General features: G+C 44.9%; 2 protein-coding genes across 3 annotated transcripts; one reads left to right on the forward strand and one right to left on the reverse strand.

Annotated features, from left to right (window-relative positions):
• Positions 1 to 2,223: 2,223 nt before the first annotated feature.
• EXOSC9 (exosome component 9) lies at positions 2,224 to 15,134 on the forward strand. The gene is made up of 12 exons (XM_028743468.2): positions 2,224 to 2,482; positions 3,809 to 3,903; positions 6,103 to 6,222; positions 6,354 to 6,456; positions 7,469 to 7,606; positions 8,270 to 8,352; positions 8,664 to 8,796; positions 10,170 to 10,258; positions 10,984 to 11,130; positions 11,871 to 12,061; positions 13,370 to 13,442; positions 14,927 to 15,134. Exons 1-12 carry the CDS (start codon positions 2,417 to 2,419, stop codon positions 14,994 to 14,996), a joined length of 1,308 nt encoding a protein of 435 aa, XP_028599301.1. The 5' UTR covers positions 2,224 to 2,416; the 3' UTR covers positions 14,997 to 15,134.
• A 251-nt stretch (positions 15,135 to 15,385) lies between these two features.
• On the reverse strand, positions 15,386 to 23,575 carry CCNA2 (cyclin A2). Of its 2 annotated transcripts, none has more exons than XM_028743470.2 (8): positions 23,253 to 23,575; positions 22,278 to 22,530; positions 21,479 to 21,591; positions 20,331 to 20,554; positions 18,698 to 18,902; positions 18,077 to 18,190; positions 16,835 to 16,968; positions 15,386 to 16,544 (listed from the first exon to the last, which is right to left on the reverse strand). In XM_028743470.2, the coding sequence occupies exons 1-8, from the start codon at positions 23,415 to 23,417 to the stop codon at positions 16,493 to 16,495; spliced, it is 1,260 nt and encodes a 419-aa protein (XP_028599303.2). In that variant the 5' UTR covers positions 23,418 to 23,575; the 3' UTR covers positions 15,386 to 16,492. The 2 variants fall into 2 exon arrangements, with proteins under 2 accessions (XP_028599303.2, XP_028599302.2); XM_028743469.2 differs by having other exon boundaries at positions 22,272 to 22,530; positions 23,253 to 23,574.
• Positions 23,576 to 23,829: the final 254 nt, after the last annotated feature.

Genomic DNA, 23,829 nt, shown 5'->3' on the forward strand with positions numbered 1-23,829 from the left:
TAATCTCTTCTCCCCCTGTCCCCACAGTACTAGTGATCAGGATTTACCCCGGGGATGGAGAAGAGAAAAACAGATATAAAGGCAATGGTATTTAGAAAGGGAAGGGTTAAAATGGTAGACTTGATTCCTAACAAGCAGAGATAGGCCATAGCAAAGCAAATAGCTAGAGGTCATCACTGGCCAGACTGACAGTAAAATAGTAATTTAAAGTAGCTATTCCATTGAGTTTTCAGTTGGATTTTCTTAATTTTGAAGGGGGGGAAACCTGAAAAGGGAAAACATAAAAGATACTGTACTCACAACGTTGTTAAGATGCCCCATAAAAAGTGAGCACAGTGTTAGTATCTAGGATGCCATGCATAGACATAGCCAGGAAAACAATAGAATACTTAAACTAACTGACCAATCATGACAGTTCTGTCTCCCCCCTAACAAAAATCTTGGCAACGCACATGATGTCAACAATGGCACTTTTCACATGCATCCAGTGCTTTTTTCCTGGGGGGACGCAGGGGTACACATACCCCTAAACATTTTGTGAATCTTCGTACTTTTGTCCATTTACTGCATTTCTTTTCCCCGATTTGAACTATAAAATGGTGATTTTCTTGAATCAAAATGAGAGTACCCTTAAACATTTTTTCCCCCAAGAAAAAAAGCGCTGCCTGCATCTCTATCACACTCCTTAGGCCTTTCAGAGCCAGCTATTGGGATAACCCAAATACCAGATGAATCTCACAGTCAGGTCACTAGATGTTAAGGGCTTCAGTTTAAGGAGATTGTGCTTTTTTGTATCTTGACCAAATATTATCATTGTGGTTTGGTACTTTGTTTTCTTTTCCCCCTTGCTTTTCTTTTCCTTCTTATGTAAATAAATAAAACATTGGACTCCACTGGGCTAGAACCTGCAGAGTAACTAAAAAGCTACAGCTCGAGCCATTTCTCTGAATCCTAACCTTAATTTACTAACCCTTAGTAAAGGTAAAGATAAAGAGACCCCTGACCATTAGGTCCAGTCATGGCCGACTCTGGGGTTGCAGCGCTCATCTCGCTTTACTGGCCGAGGGAGCCAGCCTACAGCTTCCGGGTCATGTGGCCAGCATGACTAAGCTGCTTCTGGCAAACCAGAGCAGTGCAAGGAAATGCCATTTACCTTCCCGCCAGAGTGGTACCTATTTATCTACAGTGGTACCTCGGGTTAAGAACTTAATTCATTCTGGAGGTCCGTTCTTAACCTGAAACTGTTCTTAACCTGAGGTAAGGTAAAGGTACCCCTGCCCGTACGGGCCAGTCTTGACAGACTCTAGGGTTGTGCGCTCATCTCACTCTATAGGCCGGGAGCCAGCGCTGTCCGCAGACACTTCCGGGTCACGTGGCCAGCGTGACAAAGCTACTCTGGTGAGCCAGAGCCGCACACGGAAACGCCGTTTACCTTCCCGCTGGTAAGCGGTCCCAATTTATCTACTTGCACCCGGAGGTGCTTTTGAACTGCTTGGGGACGCGGGTGGCACTGTGGGTAAAACCTCAGCGCCTAGGACTTGCCGATTGCATGGTCGGCAGTTCGAATCCCCGCGGCGGGGTGCGCTCCCGTCGTTCGGTCCCAGCGCCTGCCAACCTAACCTGAGGTACCACTTTAGCTAATGGGGTCTCCTGCTGCTGCTGCGCCGCAACCGCACGATTTCTGTTCTCATCCTGAAGGAAAGTTCTTAACCCGAGGTACTATTTCTGGGTCTGTAACCTGAAGCGTCTGTAACCTGAAGTGTCTGTAACCCGAGGTACCACTGTACTTCCACTTTGACGCGCTTTTGAACTGCTAGGTTGGCAGGAGCAGGGACAAAGCAATGGGAGCTCACCACGTTGCAGGGATTCGAACCGCCAACCTTCTGATCGGCAAGTCCTAGGCGCTCTGGTTTAAACCACAGTGCCACCCGCGTCCCATAACCCTTAGTACCCCGACACAGAAGCCAGTCCTATTGAGCTCAACGGGACTCACACCAAAGTGAGTACAGTATGTCTAGGATTACATAGCCCTTGTCCGAAGTACGAGACTCTCAACACGTCTCGCCCGCCTCAAACTCAGGCAGCTCGCTTTAGGACCGCTGGAGGTCGCCCTCATAGAGACTCCTTTCCCCCCTCCCGTTCACGACATGCTCCTTCCATTTACGGCAAGGCTTGCCGACGCGCGTTGTGACGGCTCGCCGGCCTGCTGAGGTGGATGGGAGCTGTAGTCCCCAAGGCAAGGCCTCGTTGCTAAGCAGCGGCTTGACCGGCGACGCTTACGAAGCGGGACGGTTTCTGCAGGCGTCGCATACCTGTGACGCCCTTTTTAAAGCGCGCCCGGAGAGGCAAAGCAGCGCGCCCGGTTACGAGCGTGGGACGGGCCTTAGGAAGGGGAAAGGCCACCGCCGCCGCTGCCATGAAAGAGACGCCGCTGTCCAACTGCGAGAAGCGGTTCCTGCTCCGGGCTATTGAGGAGCGGAAGGTGCGAGGTGGCGGGACGTGGATGCTCCTACGCAGGACTGTGCGCGCTTCTGTGCCGGGACTCGCGGGGGAGAGCGCGCCGCTGGCGGAGCGGGCGTGTGGATTCCGTCCCGCGCGGGTGGGAGAGGCGGTGCCCGTGGGGACGGGAGGGGCCTTGGAAGCGTGTTGTTTAAAAGGTCATGACGCGGGAGGGAGAAGATGTTACTAGCTGTCATTAACTCGAGTGGTGAAAGAACGATTCGACCTCTGGCAATGGATGATGCTGTTTTTTAAGCTGAATAATAATAATAATAAAATTATTTATACCCCACTCCCAATCTGGCTGGGCTTCCCCAGTCATTCTTGATGGCTTACAGCACATAAAAAATTGTAAAACATTAGACATAAAAAATTTACTGATATACAGCTGCCTTCAGATGCCTTCTAAAAGTCAGATAGTTGTTTATTTCCTTGACATCTGATGGGACGGTGTTCCACATGGCAGGCACCACTACCGAGAAAGCCCTGTGCAGTGAGGGAACTTCTCGCAGTGAGGGAACCTCTAGAAAGCCTTTGGAGCTGGACCTCAGTGTCCAGGCTGGACGATGGGGGTGGAGATGCTCCTTCAGGTATACTGGGCCGAGGCAGTTTAGGTCTTTAAAGGTCAGCACCAACACTTTGAATTGTGCTTGGAAACGCCCTGGGAGCCGATGTAGTTCTTTCAAGACCAGTGTTATGTGGTCTCAGCAGCCGCTCCCAGTCACCAGCCTAGCTGTCGCATTCTGGATTAGTTATAGTTTCTGAGTCACCTTCAAAGGTAGCCCCACTTAGAGCGCATTGCGGTAGTCTTAAGTGAGAGATAACTAGAGCAGTCTACAGGCAGGTAGGGTCTCAGCCTGCGTACCTGGTGGAGCTGGTAGACAGCTGCCCTGGACACAGAATTGACCTGCACCTCCATTGACAGCTGTGAGTCCAAAATGACTCCCAGGCTGTGCACCTGGTCCTTCAGGGGCACAGTTACTCCATTCAGGACCAGGGAGGCCCCCCCACACACACACCTGCTCACCCCTGTCCCCCCAAAACAGTGCTTCTGCTGAATTGTTTAAGTGTACATTACCTTGGGGTGTGGAGGACCAAAGGGCAGTTTTATAAATATTTTTAATATTTCTGGAAACCTTGCCCGCCCAAACGTGGCTACTCTAGTGTTAAGGACTGTTGGAATGTGTAAGGGAAATCTAAGCTGCATCCAGCAATTGCTGACCTTGTGCAACCGCTTCTGTACTTCTGTGGCTTACCTTCCCAGTCCCACACTTCACATCTGTAACACTGCTGTGCTCTTACTTTGTAGCGTCTGGATGGGCGACAGTGCTATGACTACAGAAACCTCCGCATTTCCTTTGGCACTGACTATGGCTGCTGTATTGTGGAGCTCGGAAAAACCAGGTATTTCAAAATAAAGGAATACAAGTATCCAGGCATAACTGAACCACCTCACTGCCACCCTTTCTGTCATGGCAGTATGCTGTGTCACTTACTTGGGGACCTACTTGTTATAGCAGGCAGGAGAAAGTTGTGTATAAAAAAGCAGGAGAAAGCCAGGTGGGAGAATCCACAGCTACTCTATTTCTTCCTTCATCTGGAACTTTAGGTATAATGGGAAGGGCCATAGTTCAGTGGTAGAGCATCAGCTTTGTATGCTGAAGGTCCCAAGTTCAGTCTCCAGTATCTCTAGGTAGGACCGGGAAAGATGCTTGCCTGGAACTCTGGATAGCTGCTGCCACTCAGTGTAGAAAATACAGTGGTACCCCGCAAGACGAACGCCTCGCAAGACGGAAAACCCGCTAGACGAAAGGGTTTTCCGTTTTGGAGGCGCTTCGCAAAACGAATTTCCCTATGGGCTTGCTTCGCAAGACGAAAGCCCATAGGGAAATCTCCGGGACAGCGGGGAAGCGCAGCGCATCTTCCCCACGGTCCTCGGACCTCCTCCCGCCACCCGGCTTCGGAACCAAGCTCCGATGCCGGGCGGGGGGGCGGGAAGCTTCCTCCCGCCGCCCGGCATCGGAACCAAGCTCCGATGCCGGGCGGGGGGGCGGGAACGCCTCCTCCCGCCGCCCGGCATCGGAACCAAGCTCCGATGCCGGGCGGCGGGCGGGAACGCCTCCTCCCGCCGCCCGGCATCGGAACCAAGCTCCGATGCCGGGCGGGGGGGCGGGAAACCTCCTCCCGCCTCCCGGCTTCGGAACCAAGCTCCGATGCCGGGCAGCGGGCGGGAACGCCTCCTCCCGCCGCCCGGCATCGGAACCAAGCTCCGATGCCGGGCGGGGGGGCGGGAAACCTCCTCCCGCCGCCCGGCATCGGAACCAAGCTCCGATGCCGGGCGGGGGGGCGGGAACGCCTCCTCCCGCCGCCCGGCATCGGAACCTAGCTCCGATGCCGGGCCGCGAAGCCTGGGCGCGCTGGTCTCGGCGCGCGCAGGCTTCGGCATGCTGGCAACTCTCCGCAAGCAGCGGGAGTGCTCCCGCTGCTTGCGGAGAGGTCCGCAAAGCCTGTCCAGGACAGCTTTTGAAGGGGGGGGGGAGAAGCAAAGACTTTCGCCCCCCGCCCGCCTTCAGAAGAGGTCCAGGACCTCTTCTGAAGGCGGGCGGGGGGCGAAAATCTTTGCTCCCCCCGCCTGCCTTCAAAAGCCATCCGGGACAGCGGAGAAATGCGCTGCCTTTCTCCGCTCTCCCGGGAAGGCAGGCAGGGGGGAGCAAAGACTTTCGCCCCCGCCCGCCTTCAGAAGAGGTCAAGGACCTCTTCTGAAGGCGGGCGGGGAGCGAAAATCTTTGCTCCCCCCCCCCCCCCGCCTGCCTTCAAAAGCCGTCCGGGACAGCGGAGAAACGCGCTGCCTTTCTCCGCTCTCCCGGGAAGGCAGGCAGGGGGGAGCAAAGACTTTTGCCCCCGCCCGCCTTCAGAAGAGGTCCAGGACCTCTTCTGAAGGCGGGCGGGGGGCGAAAATCTTTGTCCCCCCTGCCTGGCTTCCCAGGGGCTTTTAAATCACCCCGGACAGCGGAGAAGTCCTCCGCTGTCCCGGGCGATTTTAAAATGCCGCCCGCCAGCATTTTAAGATTGCCCCGGACAGCGGAGAAGTCCTCCGCTGTCCCGGGGTTTTTTAAAATGCTGGGGGTGGGAAGAAAAGCCCTTGCCCCCCCCCCCCAGCCTTCAGAAGAGGTCGGGGGACAGACTGTCCCCGGACCTGGTCTGAAGGCGGTTTCCCTAGGAACGCATTAATTGATTTTCAATGCATTCCTATGGGAAACCGTGCATCGCAAGACGAAAAACTAGCAGGACGAAGAGACTTGCGGAACGAATTAATTTCGTCTTGCGAGGCACCACTGTATTGAGCTAGATGGACCAATGGTCTGACTTGGTGTAAGGCAGTTTGCTGTGTTCCCAGTGTCAATTTGTGGGTTACAGCTTAGCAACACAATTGTCTCAAGGCTTGCAGTTAACTTATCCCAGGTAAATTTCCCCTTAAGTCCAGAGACTGGAATTTTAGAATGATTCATTGTTTGCTTTCCTGTCACATGTCAATAATTAGTAAGGTGTTAATTTGTTTTCTTTCTAAAAGCTTGTCTTTTGGGGTGGCTTCTCTTTCTGCAGAGTTCTTGGGCAAGTGTCGTGTGAACTTGTCGCCCCAAAGCCAAATCGTGCAACAGAGGGCATACTTTTCTTTAATCTTGAACTCTCTCCTATGGCATCACCTGCTTTTGAGCCTGGAAGGTATGTGAGTGTTCCCCCTGCTCCTTGTAAGGTCAACAAGCAAAGATAATGCAAAATAATAATAATACTGTTCTGGCTTTGCATTTGTTAGGAGCTAATGCTTTGTGTCTTTGGTTTTTTTCCCATTCTAGACAATCTGAGCTGCTTATAAAACTAAATCGACTGTTAGAAAGATGTCTAAGGAACTCCAAGTGTATAGATACTGAATCTCTCTGCGTTGTTGCTGGTGAAAAGGTGTGTGATTGCATAAATTCTGACACTTTAGTCAATTATTTTTCTTTTCTTTTTTGCATTATGTTTTTTGGATTGTGAACCTGTGATCAGGGATTTTTGTTCTTTCTCTCTCTTGTTGCAAGGTACCTAGTACCTATTAGGTACACACACACACACACATATATATATATATAAAATCTTAATTACGGGTATTTGCCAGGAATGTCTTGATTTTTAGTAAACCAATGGTAGGCACTGAGTTAAATGAAACTTAAACCTAAATAAGGTTATAACTGCTGATTATTTCTAGAGATAATGTATTGTATTTGGCAAAGGTATTTTAAATGTCTGCTGAACTGTAGAAGAGACCCCAGCATTTATCTGCTAAAGTATTCAATAGCAAAATATTTATTTATTCTGTAAAAGTTTTTATATGCTATCCTGTCATAAAATATAAGGGTGGTATAGAACATTATAAAAACCTTAAAAGTTAATTAAAAGCATTGCAAAAATTATTGCTGGAGAAAAGTTAATACTGGTTTGCTATTAATATTGGTTAGCTTTCTTTCTCCTGCAGCAGTAATGGGGAACATGTGAACCTCCCATCATCCCTGACCCTTGGGCCATGCTGGCAGAGTTTGATGGGAGTTGGAATCCAACAACATCTAGAGGGCCACAGGTTCCCGATTTCTGCTCTACAGTGACATACACTTATATTTTTAGATACTTTGCAGTGTGTGTGATCACTGATGAGAATGCCACATTCAATATTCCTGCAGAGATCTTGCCTTCCCATGTTTTTAATAGCCTCTTGGAAACCAGCAGAGCCTAGACGTGTGTCCTTATATTCACATGAGTTTTGATTCTTTATTCAAATATGTTTTCTCTAGTTTTTAATGAGATTTCTAAGGAGGCACAAGGCAAATGTATGAACAAAATATGACAGCAGGACTTTTAGGGTTATATTTGCTGAACATTAAAAAACTGAGAAGCAAAGTGAAATGCCATGCTTGTTTTTTATTTTTATTCTGAGGTCTGGCAAATTCGTGTGGACCTCCATTTGTTGAATCATAATGGAAACATTATTGATGCTGCAAGCATAGCAGCAATAGTGGCATTATGCCACTTCCGGAGGCCAGATGTATCTGTGCAAGGAGAAGAAGTAACCCTGGTAAGTTGCTTCAGTCTTGCATTCTTGACTTTCCCTTTAAGTAGAATCCTGATGGTCCATCAGTGAGAGTTACCGTTACAAAGCAAAACAACATACTTGGGACTTCGTAAGCAAGAGGACATAGTACTCAAAATCAGTCAGCACAGATTGAGTACAACCTTGTACTGATAAGAACCTAAGAAACGCCTTGTTCAGTCAGATCAGAGTCCAATGTTCTTTGCAATAATTCCTGCAGGCACTAGGTGGTCTACCAATAATTGGTTTGTGGGCTGCTATCCCACTTACATATTGTCTGATTTTGGATTTGTGATAGCTGTATATTAAATATGAATTTATACATAAAACATTGGGGAATAAGAGCAGGAACCATCTATTGATTTGCTTAGTTACGAAGAGTTGATCAGCTTCAGTTGGGACTCCTCTCTAAAGCAAGTGGGGAGCTTTTAGAGGATGGGCAAGATATTCAAATATAATAAAAATAGAAATCATTTAACTGTATATCTATAAAGCTATGTTCTTCTCAACTCTGAGGGCTGGAAATTTCTCTTCTTACAGTATTGAAAGCCGTGTAACCACTCAGTTTTATTCTGTAACTAGTCAGTAAGAATTCTCAGTTATGTATTTTTTGCTAAGTAAAGTATTCTTTTGTATTGGACTATTTAGTATACCCCCGAGGAGCGGGATCCTGTCCCTCTGAGTATCCACCACATGCCTATCTGTGTAAGCTTTGCTTTCTTCCAGCAAGGGTAAGTTAATCTTGTTCCATGAGCTGAAAGCAACTTGCCAGCAATTTCTAGAATTCAGGCACATAACACCAAAGAGGAACCATGGGGTGGGTTCTTGAAAGTGAGATAGTATGCCGTCTTAATCTGAGAAATCAGTTAGTTATTGCAGTGTAATATGACTGATTTTAACGAGTGTTTTATCAGCATAGGTTTTAATTCACAAACACATCTTAAACATATACCTAACATCTTGCACATTGTATTGTTTAAATTTTCATTGATCTTTTCTTTTGGGATTAAACACTTACTGATAGTTTGTAAAATGATTGCAGGACCTACTTGTTAGTAGATCCCAGTGAACAGGAGGAACGTGTAATGGATGGTCTTCTTGTGATTGCTATGAATAAGCACCGTGAGATTTGTACAATTCAGTCCAGTGGTGGAATTATGCTGCTAAAAGATCAGGTAATATGGAAGTTTCTGAAGTTTAAGTATTAAGCTGTGGATCACACTTTCCTTTATGCAGATAATTAATGTTTCACTGTTGAGTAATCCATCTTCACATATGGTCTTGATTGCATTTTGAACCGGATAGGTACTTTTAATATTATTCTGCAGAGCATGTGTGAGACAGAGTGAGAAGGAAGAGCTTGCACATTTAGGTGCCTACATGGAGATAGAAAGTTTCAAGAGGCTGGGCTTGTTAATAGTCGATTGACTCTTTGAATGTAGAGACACTTCCCTGCACTGTAAATATTAGAAAGCATACAAATGAGACATTTGAACCAGGCTTGCAAAGCTTTTGCATTAAAAAAACACTTTTAACCTAAGAATGGCTTGACCTCTTCAAGGACAAATAATTGCTTAGACATGCAATTCTAACAAAAGTATCACCTAATTTGAATTAAACATGCAATTCTAACAAAGTATCACCTAATTTGAATATTGCTAAAATCATACTTTTTGCTAAAGTTTAATGGAAACTATCCCATGATGCAGTCTTCCAATATTTATTTGCTACATGACTTTGTACAGTACTATTAGCTCAAAATATTGGTTGTTTCTGCTGCCCTATTTTCTTCTTACTTAAAATAGAAGAGAGAAACCTGTAACTTCATAGAGTGAATGCTGCCGTTTACTCTTAGACAGTATGTAAACAGACAGCCTTTTAAATCCTTTAATTAAGCTTCATTTAATCCATTTTAAAGGCTTGGTATTACTCAAAAGCCCAGTAATTCCCAGAAGTCTTGGCAGGTGGGTAGATATCTCTGAACCATGGTTTAAGGGCATGCTATCCTCAGTCTGCTCCCTTGCTATGAATTGACTATCCAGTGTCTGGCTTCTGAAACATAGTCATTATTGCATCTTTCCTTCCCCGGATCTAAGAACTTGACCATACCTCATATGGAATGAACACATGCTGTGACAAAACCTTTTAGCTTATATTTGCTGAAGGAGTGTCTCCACCCCCATCGTTCAGCCCAGACACTGAGATCCAGCGCCGAGGGCCTTCTGGCAGTTCCCTCATTGCAAGAAGTAACGTTACAGGGACCCAGACAGAGGGCCTTCTCGGTAGTGGCGCCTGCCCTGTGGAACACCCTCCCTTCAGATGTGAAGGAAATAAGTAGCTATCCTATTTTTAAAAGACATCTGAAGGCAGCCCTGTTCAGGGAAGTTTTTAATATTTAACGCTGTATTGTTTTTAATACTTGATTGGGAGCCGCCCAGAGTGGCTGGGGAAACTCAGCCAGATGGGCGGGGCATAAATAATATATTATTATTATTATTATTATTATTATTGTTATTATTATGTCATGATATTGATCTATTTACCACAGGTTCTGAGATGCAGCAAAATAACCGGTGTTAAAGTAGCAGAAATTACAGAACTAATTCAAAAAGCCTTGGAGAATGATCAAAAAGTTAGGTTAGTATGTCACAGGTACTCACTTGCATCACCAATTTGTTCCATTTAAAAATTAATCTACAAATTTTCTCCATCAGACTTTGTATAAAATCTGCCTGATAGGTTTCCTGTATCAGAATAGTTGAATTGGACCATTAGTATTTACTCAGGCCATTAGAAATAGGGAAGAAATATATTAGGGCTGTCAAGGATGCTTCTTTGGGCCACCAGAATAAGGCTAGGAGCCAGATGATAAGTATATATTATACCACTTATACATCAGTTACACTGGCTACCATTTTGTTTCTGAACTCAATCTAAAATGTTATTGATCCTAAAAAGGTTAGGCCATGGCGTATGCACATAGGAACCTGCCTGAACCCTGAAATTGGCAGTGTTGTCCCAGCTGTCTGACCAATTCAGCCTTTTCTGTCATAGTACTGCCAAGCCCCTCCTCTTCCAATCTATAAATAAGCTCTGAAAACATTTTATTCAGAGAAGTCATATTATTTCTTCCCCACCCTACTACTCTTCTTGTGCTGATGTACTTTTGTTTTCTTGTTTGGCTGGTTTTAATTGTTCTGTAACTTTGTGAGTCACTTTGATGGGAATTTTTTTTGAAAGCAGGATATAAATTGAAACAGAAGCTGCATTGCTTATTTATATTTGTTTGTAGAACATGTCAACATTATAAATGTTTATGTCAATTTGGATGTCTAAAGGAACTTTTTTGTTTGTTTTAACAGGAAAGAAGGAGGGAAATTTGGATTTGCAGAATCTATTCCCAGCCAGAAAATAACAGCCTTTAAGATAGATCAAGCCCCAATTGATACTAATGATGTACAAGAGCAAGCTGAAGAAATAATCTCAAAAGCATTTCCACCTTCCGAAGTGTATCCTTTTTCTTTTTATTGCCTCACATCAGTGTGTTAGGATCTCGTGCCTTAGAGCTATTCTTTTGCAGTTGAATACATTTTCACAATTCTAGTTTCAATGGCAATGCCTACACGAATTTTTATAAAAGAGTGTCCAAGAACCGCATGAAGATTCACCAAAGCAGGAAAGAGCATATAGCAATCAGGGTTGTGATTACCCCAGTAGGAGAAAAGTTAACTAGATGTTGAAAAAATTTGCAAATGTCCTAAGAAGGAACCCTAGCAAAATGTTGAGGAAAAAAGGTATCTGAAGCTTGTGCATCATATTGATAACAACACACTGTGCTAAAGGCTATTGTGCAGAAAGGTATCAGAGTAGGTATCACTGTGCTGTGATCCTAAGTAGCCCTGTTTAGGGAAGTTTTTATGTGTAATGCTGTATTGCATTTTTAATATTCAGTTGGGAGCCTCCCAGAGTGGCTGGGGGAACCCAGCCAGATGGGTGGGGTATAAATAACACATTTTATTATTATTATTATTAATAATTATTATCTATACATTTTGTCAAAATATTATGAAGAATTTATACCATTGCTGCATTGCATGCAAGTGTTGAGGACATACTGAAGCCTGTTTCTCCAAAATAAAAAGCAAAATATGGTACAAGGTCAGGTCTATTTCTGAGTCAGAAAGCCCACCAAGTCCCTCATACTATAATGAAATCTGGATAATGTCTGCATTTTGCTTAATGAACCTAGCTTGGCCAAGCCCATTTTATGGGCTTCTGGCACAGCCCAGATTGGAGAAGGACAAGAGAGTTCTTGGGGAGATTTTGAAGAATCTGAGAAGGAAGAGGAGGAAGATGAAGTCACCCCAGACGAACCAATAACTGTAGAAGACCAGAGTATGGAAACAGGAGACACTGGTGTTCGAACCAGAAGTCAGAAAGGTTGGTACCTTTAGCAGCAGTGCTTCACGAAAGATTGTGGGTAATATCAAATGGGAAAACACAGCTTAGAAGTTGTAAATTAGTGTCTGTAGATGTTTCTGCTTTAGTGCATGCTAATTATAGGTAAGCAAGAATTCTTGGCCACAACAGTAGACAGTTGAATATGCAGAGGGGACAGTTTGAATATTGTCTTGAATAAAGTCTGTTTATTGCCAACCAGGCTGGGCCAGATCCTGAGCTCATTGCCCAATGTGGGCCAGTTTCACAGCACCTGTCAGTCACATGATGTCACTGTGACATCCGATGACCCAGCTTCAAAATTGTACTCTTAAGTGCACCCACAGTATTTCCTTTCTTCTTTGCAGCCTGGCTTGAACTTGAGATGGGCTGCAAAAGGAAGATCCTTGCCAAAAGCACGGTTTGCAGGCTGATCAGCAGTGGTTGCAAGCCAGGATTAACTTGGGAGCTCAGGAGTCAAAACTAATCCCAGCAGAGTTTGCATTTGGTCCCAGATTTAAAAGGTCCTGAATATAAGCCCTGCTTTCCAAATAATTAATGGGAGAACACTTTGAGGCTCATGATGGTTCCTTTGCAGCTGTGTCTTTACCCACCCACCTAGTGTCGCACCCATTGCTTGGCCTGTGGGCCAAAGATTTTGTCTGTTTTCTGCACCACGTTGCTGTTGAATCAGAAGAGTTAAAGTTTTAGCAAACTGATATTTTCCAATTAGTGGGATGGGCCCTTCTCTCAACTCACAATTAGTTAGAAACATGAACGTCTTTGAAGTGGAGTTTTAGAGTTGGAAGGAGAGCAGTTGTTTTTAGGATTGTAGTTGGGGATGATGTGGACTGGAGGAAAAATAATTGCAAGCTGTCAGCATTGGCAAGCTGGAGAGAAAAGTGGCAGGCTGTTAAACACATCAAGCTATGCAGAGGGACAGAGGGCCATGACTGTCTTCTGGCATCCAAGGCTGTGGCCGTGGGAGAGGCTATAACCTTTTGGAGTGTTAATGCTTTGAACCCCTCGCATCGTATGCTCAGGTTGTATATATGTGTATATAAGTCATATATCCTAAAGATGCCAAAGGAAACAGACCCTGGGTTCTGGAACCCCTGGAATCTCATGCCACTCAGAGATTGGTGTGGCGTGTAACACAATTCAGGATTAACCGTGGTGCCAACACACACTACAGTTGCCATCAGCCTGAAAATGGCACACCCGTTCTGCACTTCTGCTACAGCATATCGTTTATCATGTTGTTCCAGATGAAACCCATGTACCAATGAATAATTTTCTTACATTTTTAAGATGAGACAATCGTGTTGTCTGACAGTGAAGAGGAAGATGTTGTTATCCTGGAGCCAGAAATTGCACTCAGCAGGTAATCACAAGGACATTCTCCTGTTTCTATAGCTGGCTGTGTTTGACTGAGACTTACTGCTAGTATGGAAGGGGATTCAGATCAGCTTGGCTGCTTTGAACCACATGGAGCATGGTCAGGAATCCACACGTTGCTTGTGAGCAAGGCACTTAGCACTGCTCCCCACCCTGGTGGTCTTACTTCCACTAGTTTTATTGAACAGATGAGAAATTGGAGTCACTTCTGAGCAGTGTTCAAATTGCAGGACTAAATGCCCACCCTAGTCCATAGCATATCTGTAACTCAGGTGGGATATAAAATAGGGGTCAGTGAGGCATAAAAACTAATGGATTAAAAAAACCAAATAGCTCTGTATTCAGAGATGTCCTTTAAGATGAACATGAAGAAAGGTAAGAGTTTTTGAGGCTGCAGTACCCCAAAGATACTGTATGTTGATGGAGTGGAAGCTTGCATGTACGACAGCAAATAGTTATGGGCAGGATTGCTGCAGACCTACTAAGTTGCTCAAATTGTTACTAAGCTGTTTCTAAGTTGTGCCTTTGGAGGAAAGAGACCCAAATTCCACAGAATGAATAAATGTGTTCTGTATCTAGGCCACATGATCTAAACAAAATAAGTTCATTTTAACTGAAAGTTAGCTATGGATTCAAAGAGAAGTTTTTGTATCTGAATCAGGAAAAGATATTGGTGTTCTGGATGTGTCTAAGCTTTTCCACCTTGTGAAATGTTTACTTAAAATTTTATGCTAAGGTGGAAGAAAAGGGTATATTTCTATATTTTTATGTGCTTAGCTGGAACTTGAAATAAAAGAAATCTAAATATTGCATTATAATTGTTACCTTCTTTTACCCATGTAATGCAAGTTAAGGGTGAATTCTGAACCCAGGAAACAAGTTCCTACATCTCTTCTACCAGTTCTAGACCCATACTCTTCCACTGCAGAAATGTATTGGTCATAGCCAAAGTCCCATGGACATTGAATTGTCTATTGTGTATCAGCAGGTTTAAAACCTTAAGGCTGGGTAGTGCCCAATAGCAGTTTCTGAAACTGGGGGTGGTGGAGAGAGCATGCACATAAGGGTTCAGTACTGTGCAATTCTAAATATGTTAAGTGATGAGTGAAGCTTATTCCCTATAAACATGCCTGTGGTAAGGAGTACAGCCTTCATAGCTGTTTTCAGATACAATGCTAATCTTTTAGAGACCTGGGCTCATCCACCATTCCATTTGCCCCATTGCTTCCTTCCCCTCAGGAAAACCCAGTTCACACTGAATTGGAACAAATGGCAGTTGGATTTTTTGTGGATTGCTGTTTGTTCCATCTGAGCACCATAGTGTGGTTTTTCCAGGGGAAAGGCAAAACCACTCTGTGGAAGTGCAAATGAGCGCATATTTTGTATAATTGAAAATTAATATAGTGTAGTTTGATGAAATAGACAGATTACTGGATTTTGCTGTAACTTCCCTGCTTTTCTTCCCTACAGACCTGAGTCTTCCCCAAAGCAGGACATCAATAAAAAAACAGCTGGCAAAAAGAAGAAAAAAGCTGTTTGAAGTTTTATTGTTTATATTAAACTTGCTTGCTCTGTATTCTGTAACTTAGCGTGTATGTGCACATGCAAGGAATTGCCATGGTGTGTTCACTTGCCTAAGTGCAGTATCTTTTTCAAATAAAGTTTAGGCAGAACTGGACTAGGGCTCTATTCTGTGTTCTATTCTTTGCTAAAGGAAAGGTTGTGAGGATCTGACCGGTTACTTGATTTCTGCTTTCTGTTCACAGGGTAATGACAAAATATCTTTCCTCCTCTTTGACACCCAAACCTCTAGGTCAGTTTTAAAAGTGACATTTTTAGAAATAGCCCTATAAAATGGTATTGAACTTGAGAAGGTCCTATGGAGCGCTTATATTGAAAATAGGTTAAGTTAACACAAAGGCAGACAAGTCCTCTTTCAGGATTTTATTGACCAGCTTCAAGATGGTTTACACGTAGGTCTTTACATGCAATTGGTTTGCTGTGAGCACATGTGAAGCAGTATTCTATCTTACAGAAAATCCTACTTAAATATGAATATAAAAGTTAGCCACCCTTACAAATATAGAAAACCTTTCAAACCAGGGCTTAGTTTGTACAGCAGACCCACTACTTCCACCCTGTATCAATACATATCACATTTGAACAGCTACCCAAGCCTAGGACCTTTGCTAGCTGCAGTTGGGTTGCAGAGCAGTATGCATGAGTTGAGATCACTGTTCAGCACTGCAACCTCTAGCACCAAATCCATGGCCTTTACATCTGTAGGTTATAGTTTGGCATGCTCAAATAGGCAACACATTAAGTAGTTTCAATTTGTGACCTCAGAGTACAAGCCAAGACAGTTTTCAGACAGCAATAGCTGTCTATATAGCCTTCCTGTGACAAAAATGCTATTTCTTGCCCTTGTTTTCAAGACTCCCTTTCTGTGGGTTAGAGTGAAAATCATTAATGCAGCGTTTCATAAGCGACTGTAGCAGCATGAACTTAAGTGGCACTACTGCCACCAGCAGGCACAAACATCTAATAACCAGTCAACATTCTTAATGGCTACTCAGAACTGTAAAAAGTAGCGTCACTCTTAAATTATGTTAAGCATTAGTTGACTTTCCCAAATATTCTGTTGCAACTTAATTGTATATAGGAGTCTGAATGGACTGAACCTTCCTTCGTATTAGTATTTCAAGTATGCAGACAGACTATTGAATTTTCTTGATTTGACATTTAAGAGTCAGAATCCCTACTTACATGCTCTTATTTTTAAAAAACGGTCAGCAGTACTTAAGTGGTTGACCTGCATGGTTTAAGTCTGTTTCAACAGAACTTTTAAAGGCGCGTCACCTAAGTATTTAGAACAAGATTGCATGTACAAAAGTTTACATTAAAACATTATAAAAGTAGAAAACTTCACAATTTTCTATGGTAATATACCAGAGTGATTGAAGTCTAAATAAAAGTTTAAAACTGTACAGTTGCTATTACAGGTAATATACACCTTTGAGATGCCAAGTTTGATTGTTATGATAAGATTAGTGTCTCTGGCGGGTCAATGAGCGATACTGCATGGTACCTGAAAAAGATAAGTTAGACAAACACTTAACTTCTGCTCTCCAGCACAGTATTTATATTCCATCAACTGTATTTGTGTAGAAAATGACAATATATTCTAATGCAGCAGCAGTCAACATGGTGCCTTCCCTGCCGATATTAAACTACAGCTTCTATAATCCCCGACAATTGTCTGTGCTAGGTGGGGCTGTTCCGTGTTTAAGTGAACAAGATCCGAGGGCATCATGTTTGCCACCCCTGTTCTAGTGTACCCCCAACTGTTTAGACAAAAAGCATAGGAAAGAGTCTTACTTTACAGCCTTGTATTTCTCTCGTATAGACTGTTGCGTATGCTGTGCCGCTGTCTGGTAGGTCTTGTGGAGGTCCATTATACAAGGCTTAAGACTTTCAATTGTGTATCCCGTAACTTCCGCAAGAGAGTCAGTCTGCCAAGGAAATTGTCAGATGGTTATTCAACTCTGCCTTTCAGCATTATTGCTGGAACACTGCTCCTATTTTCTTAGGCTTTGTCCTGAATCTGAAATTTGGCATTATCAAAGGAAGAGTTGGGGTTGACATGGGATGAACTGTAGGGAAAGATTTTTTAAAAGCATAGTAGAGAAGACAGTTCTTTCTCTACTTTTGTGGATTTATTTCCATAGCACGTACAAGCAAATCTGATTACTAGATTAAATGGCAGAAGAGAGCAAAGTCTGTTGTGTTAAGAGAGCCTGAAGATGATAGTAGTCCTGTTGTTTATTGCCTAAAGAACCTAGGCATGCTATGCACGCAAGTGTCCCAGAGGAGATTATCCTTTTCAGTACCCTTAAGACCAGAATTTGCCCCGGGGTGCCTGTATGGTTATAGACGATGGAACGTCATTTAAATTTAATGATGAAGGAATAGCATCAATGCTAATCATGGGTCAAATACTTGAGCGTTCGGGGAGGGGGAATTTTAAAAATGGGGGCAAGGGACACAGAGGTAGGTTGTACAGAAAGTGTCATACTTAGAAGTACAGAGCAGTTAGATATTATGGCCTATGAATCCTTGTGTGCACATTTTGCAGACTTTAATTGAAACCTCCCAAGTAACAACTGTGGAATTGGATCATTGAAAGTGCCCAGCAATCGTTACAGGCCACCAAGCAACATACTAAATACCACTGATACTGTGTTCCTATGTGCCTAAAGGCAAAACACCTACTCATCTTCTCCAGTAATGTCAACTGCCCCATAACAGTTAACTTTCAAGGCAGTTTGAAAGAGAATACATCATAGCAAAAATAGAAACAAAGCCTCTAAAGTTTCAAGATACAAGGCTGGGGAAAATCAAGGTTTTTGCCTGGTGCTGGGAAAGAATGTAGGTAACCAGGCAAGTCTTCACAATTTCCCAGGCAGGGCCCCATAACCATGGTGGCCGCCTTCCCACTTGCCTGACCTGATGGCCAGAGGATACAGAAGAGGGCATCTGATCTCAGTGTACAGGCAGGCTGAGGTGCAGGTAGACCCTTTGACGCTCCAATATGTGTATTAAGGCAAGTATTATACATACCCAAGTTTTTCCAGAAATAGTATAGTTTGCTGTATGAAATGCTGCGGCAGCAATTACTGATGGCAAATATTTCAGGTATGTCTCAGCATCAATTAAACTCAGTTCTCCCAAGTACTGTAGAGAGAGAAAACATGCTTAAACCTGGCCCGCTGCATTTTTGTCGTACAGAAGCTGCACTTTCAAAACAGGCAAACAAACTGTCTCTGTACATTAACAGACTAACAAGCTGTGAGTGGCATTGGCTAAACCAAGCCAGCCCCTTCCTGTCCTACACCACACAAGTACATGGAAATTGTGCCCTTCAAGTAGCACAAACGCTTCTAATAAGCACCTGGAAAATGCACCATTCAGTTGGACTCATGCTATGCCCTCTAGCCACATTAGCTGGAGAAAGTTTTACCCCCCTGCCAACGATGGTGAAGAGTTGGGATGGTTCAATCAGTACAGCATAAGACTCTTAATCATAGGGTTGATTGTAGGGGATTGGACTAGATGACCCTCGTGGTCCCATCTATGGTTCTAACACATGCCTCAAACAAAGCTCTTCCTTAAGAGAAGGCACCTGGTTCCCACAGGAACTGAAGGAAAAACCAAAACCTTATGTGCAGAACCAAGACTTACCGTTGCCAGGTTTTCCACTTGGGAGCTAGCTGGCTGATGCAAGAAGTATTGAGAAAGGAACTGGTTTATAGTAGGTGCTGCCAGATCAAATGAAAGGACTTTCAGAACTAAGTGCTCCATCCTGAGGACTTGTTTCTTTGTGTAAGTGTCATCTGTGATATATACAAATTCTGCTACTTCAGGAGGGTAGATTTCTTCAAACTTTCTAGGGTAGAAAGGAAAGCACTGCTGTAAGCATCAAGCTGCATTTGTCTCCATCCCTTGTACCATTTCACCCCAAAGTATGCATTAGGATAAGCAATGTATCCAGTAAAGATGCTGTTTGTTTTTATCCTACTTTGTATACTCTGCCCTCCAAGCACTTTGCTGCAACCAGCTTGGGAACTCTCATAAGTAGAGAAGGTCCCTGGCACGTTCTAGGTACCCTGGTTTATATGGTGTATGCATCAGGCAATGGTGTAGAACACCAACAAGTTGCAATAGCATCTTAAAAAGATTTGTAGACCCAAATGTTTATAGCTCAAGATTTGTATTCAAAGAGCAATGCACTGGATTTGTGTTTTTAAGCACAGACTGCACTCCCTCTGAAAGAGGAGGCATGCAGTTTGGAGTGCTCATTGACCAGACTCTGTCACTCAATGCTCAGGTGGCCTCAATGGCTAGGAGCACCTTTTACCACCTTCAGTTGGTAACACAGCTAATGCCATTCCCAGACTGAGACAGCTTTGCTGCTTGGCATGCTAACCTCAGGTCTGAAATACTGCAATTGACTATGTTGGGTTTCCCTTGGGCTTAACTCAGAAGCAGCAACTGGTACAGAATGCAGCAAGCAGCTAGGTTGTTGACTGAGGTACAATAAGCCCAGAATTTATCCGGGGGTTACAATCTGGGGATTATACCTAAAGCCAAAATTGTGGATAGTCAGAACACATTGGGTTCAGTGGCAGGTGAGATTGGCAGTCATTTTTATCAGAACCCCCTCCCTTTTATTTGCCATGCACATAAAGCTGAATGCACAGAAGTTAAATATATGTATGCTGCAGGCTTACTGTATTCCACCAACACCATATAACACCTCTCCTAAGCGAGCTGCACAGGCTGCCAATATTCTACCAGAAACAGTTCAAGGTATTGCTTTTAGCATTTAAAGTCCAAAGCAACTTGAGACCAGGTAACCAAAGGGAACAACCCTCCCCATATACCCATGCCTGGCAACTGTACCACTCAGATGGGCAGCAAGAATACTGTGCCACTCCAGCTGAAATTAGACAGACACCCAGAATTATGTTTAGATGTCTATAGACTTTCCCAGAGGTGTGACAAAATGATTTATGGAACAGTAATTCTAGCAATAGCTTTTACAATTTGTATTTTATTCTTTTCTTGTACACTGCTTTAATGGCCTCAGGCTGTGAAAGAATTTACACATTTGTAAAACAATAAGCACATTTCAGCAGTACTTTGCCCAGATACACATTTCCGATATGGGTGTCAGCACTGTACCTGGGAAGTGTTGAATGATTTTACCTGTCTCTGGATTCCCAGAATTGGGAGATATTGGTTTTTATGAGACAAAACATAATATTCCAAAGTAAAACAAATATAGAATACAATGGATATTAAGTTTACTTACGATGCCAACAGCATGGCAGCAGTTCCCAGAAGTTGAAGTTTCCCTCTTAGCACTGACATTGAGGACAGAAACCTGTCAATGTAGTTTACCGCCAAGTGCAAAGTTTCATTTTGGAGCTTGTACTCTTCGCCAACCTCCACTAGCCAGTCCACAAGAATAGCCCGCATATTGTTTGTGATGTCTGGCTGCTTCTTCATGTAACCTGCTTTGGGCTTGCATTTCACCTATAAAGAGGTCATTGTTAATTACTTCCTGCCACTTTTTGATGGGCTTTGGGCTGCTATGCAATTTGATTTTCTGCTGGGAGACTGCAGGCACGCTTTACAACTCTGGGTTGGGGGAGTCATCAGGTCACCACTGTTTTGCCCCAGTTTAAGATTTTGAAAAACAGGGAACCTATATTTTAAATTCACTTGCTCACAATTGATGGGGAGCCATCTGTGTGAGCAGACAACAAATTGAAAGAGGACAGTTATCCTGTTTGGATACATTGGTTCACAGCTCCTTTTGATATTAAAAAAGTGGTCAGACCTATTTGCTATTAGATGCAAGTTTCCAAGAAATATGCTACCCAAGTAGCCTGGAGAGTCAACACATTGTGTTGTAAATCAAACTGAAAGAAATATGCCTCATATCTGAATTAGCACTTCTACTTGTGCTCACAACTTATCTAGTTCCTTGCCAAGTTCATGCCATCATGGTTTTATGACTGCAAGCCTCAATTTTTCCTTTCTACAATCAAGAGAGCTAACCAAAAGAGATAAATGTTAACACTCACAATAGTAGCTATCCATTCTCCACTTAACTGACCCCCACCACCCACCAGCTTTTTATAAAGCATCTAAGTCAGTTGTCTGCAATTGCTATCACACCAGACAAGTGGCAAATTGCAAAGATAGCTGCATATTCACTTAGAATAGATTAAAGGAGTGGTGACAGGGCATACAAGCCAGAATTGTATTACATAGGGGGACTTGACATTCTTTGACCTAGTATGCATTTTACAAGGGAACCCAGCAGAATTGCGACAGCCAAACCCTTCATATGAACATCCCATGATAATCATCTCTGTGCAGTTAGAAGGGACCCAAACTCAATTAGGTAGAATTCCTCCCTCCAAAAATAAAATGTCTAAGCTGTATTCTCACCTCCATTTCCCTAAGATACTTATAGATATCTTCAATGTAGTCTGGTACATGGTTAACATTAATTCTCTGCTCCGTTTCTTGGACTATTGACATATCCATAATACTTGGAGATCCTGAAATGCAAAATATAGGACAATGTAAAACAATTTTCATTCTTATGAAACAACAGTGAATGCTATAAAGCAGGCACATCCAACTCCCAAGAGACTGCGATCTACCCCCACCATAAAAAAACTGGCAGTGATCTACCCATTGGATTGATCCTTTTGGGGAGGATTGATCAGTTGTTGAGCTTCTTTTTTGGGGGGGCGATCGATCAGGATCACGTGATTGACCAGGGACCCCCTGTGATTGACCAGGAGATTGCGAGCGGCCAGTTGGACACGCCTGCTATAAAGCAACTGAAGGTTTAGTTCTTTCAAGTCCAGAGTAGTCCTTGCTTGTGTGCCGTTGTTTTATGATTTAATAAATTAACTTGCGAACAGTTCAGAATAACTGTTTCCTTTTTTTAAAAAAAACAGCGGGGATAGCTGGGTCAGCACGGCATGAGACTTTTCATCTCAGGGTTGTGGGTTTGAAGCCCCCATTAGGCAAAAAGATTCCTGAATTGTAGGGGGTTGGACTAGATGACCCTTGTGGCCCCTTCCAAGTCTATGATTCTATGCCCTTAGTAGCAAATATAACCATGTCCACTACTCCTTTACTCCGGAAGACTAATCTGTGTTGGGACACCTGGAATGCACCCCCATATGACTAAAAGCCAGGATTTCTTTAAACTTTGGGCTATTCTTACCCTCACCGAAGCTCAGATCCATTGGGTTATCTATAGGTGTCAGAGGTTTCCTGATTCCCATTGAAGCGACTGCCGTCTTCAAGCCTAGGGCCTCTTCACTTGAAGGCATCCTTTTCGACATCATACGTTTTTTCTGCCTGGTGACATCAGGCTCATCCATATGGATGGTAAAAGCGGGCTGCTTATTCCCCATTTTGCCCAGGGGAACATCGAGGCAGTTTTCATCATTGGTACTCCATGGAATTTGGCTGAGGGAAGCCTGTAACACGAAGTTCACTGTTAGCAATCACGCACCCAATACCTGACAATGGCCTTTGAAAACTTTTCCACTGCCAGAACTCGTTCTTTTCTTGTTTTTAAACAAAAGCCTGGGCAGTGCAGCAGTTCAAGTATGAGAGACTGGGCTCCCCAGGTTCAACAGGAAGGCAGGAAACAGTGCAGTCACTATTTCCCAACCTCACAGGAGAGAAGCGAAGGTTGAGTACCCTAACCTCCCTGGGGAAAGCGTGGGATATACCTGTAGCGTGAACCAAGATGCCCTGCGGGTGTGTCCCCATGATGAGAGGCCACGCTGTGGCTGCATGTCGCGGCCGCCTCGGAACGAAGCGGGAGGCGATGCTCGCATACATCGTGCACCGAAACCATCGGCGAGGGCAGGGCGCGCCGCCCAAGTTGGCGCCCTCCCTGGGACCCGCCCGCGGGGAGCGCCCCCTGCAGCCTCGAGGGCCGGCCGGCCGCCTCTCCCGCCACTGAGCCCCGAAAGCTCTCGCTTGCAAGAGCAGCAGCAGCAACAAGGTAGGCGCCCGGAGGCTGGGGTGGGGGGCATCCCGCCCCTCTCCCCCCCCCCCAATGCAAGGAGCCTCTCCGCCGCCTCCTTCTCTTTTCTGCCCCGAGCTCTAAGATGGCGGATGCGGGGTCTGGGGAAGCTCCGACCGGCCCAGGGGCGCGGGAAACGGCTCCCCTTCCCCTCCGGCCCTTTACCTGCGGCTGGGCGAGGGGCTCCCGGTTGTACTGCAGCAGCCCCAGAGCGACCCGCGTCCCCAGCGCAGCGCCCGCCAGCCGAGGGTCGCCCTTGGCTCCCGGAGGCACGTTCTCCTGGTTCTCCCGAGCCAGCGAGGCGGCGGCGGCGGCGGCTCCCGTCAGCATGGCGATAAGCGCGGCGGCGGCGGCGGCGACTGCAGAACCGGGGAGCCTCGAGCCGAGCTGCTCTGAACGGACGCTCGCTCGGCGGCTTCGCTCTCGTTCTCTTGCGGGCCCGCTCCGCTTTCGCCGTTCAAGTAGCCCGCGACGATTGAATCCGCCAATGGCGAAGCGGCTGCCCTCGACGTCACGTCGCGGCACGGAAGCTGGCGAGGGTCAAACAGCCGCAAGACGCGCTGGGAGGCGGGGCTTGGAAGCTCCGCCCGCCGCCCGCGGAGATGCTGTCGCTGTTGCTGATCGGCGGGACGGCCGCTCAGGGGGCGAATAAGGACACCTTCGAGCTTTGGGTTTAATTCGTACGCAGAGGATTCTGCGAAGGGTCACATCTCTCTCAACGTCCCTGATTTTAAATGTCCTC

This window comes from Podarcis muralis, chromosome 9 (genome assembly GCF_964188315.1).
Source record: "Podarcis muralis chromosome 9, rPodMur119.hap1.1, whole genome shotgun sequence".
NCBI classification, from domain to species: domain Eukaryota; kingdom Metazoa; phylum Chordata; class Lepidosauria; order Squamata; family Lacertidae; genus Podarcis; species Podarcis muralis.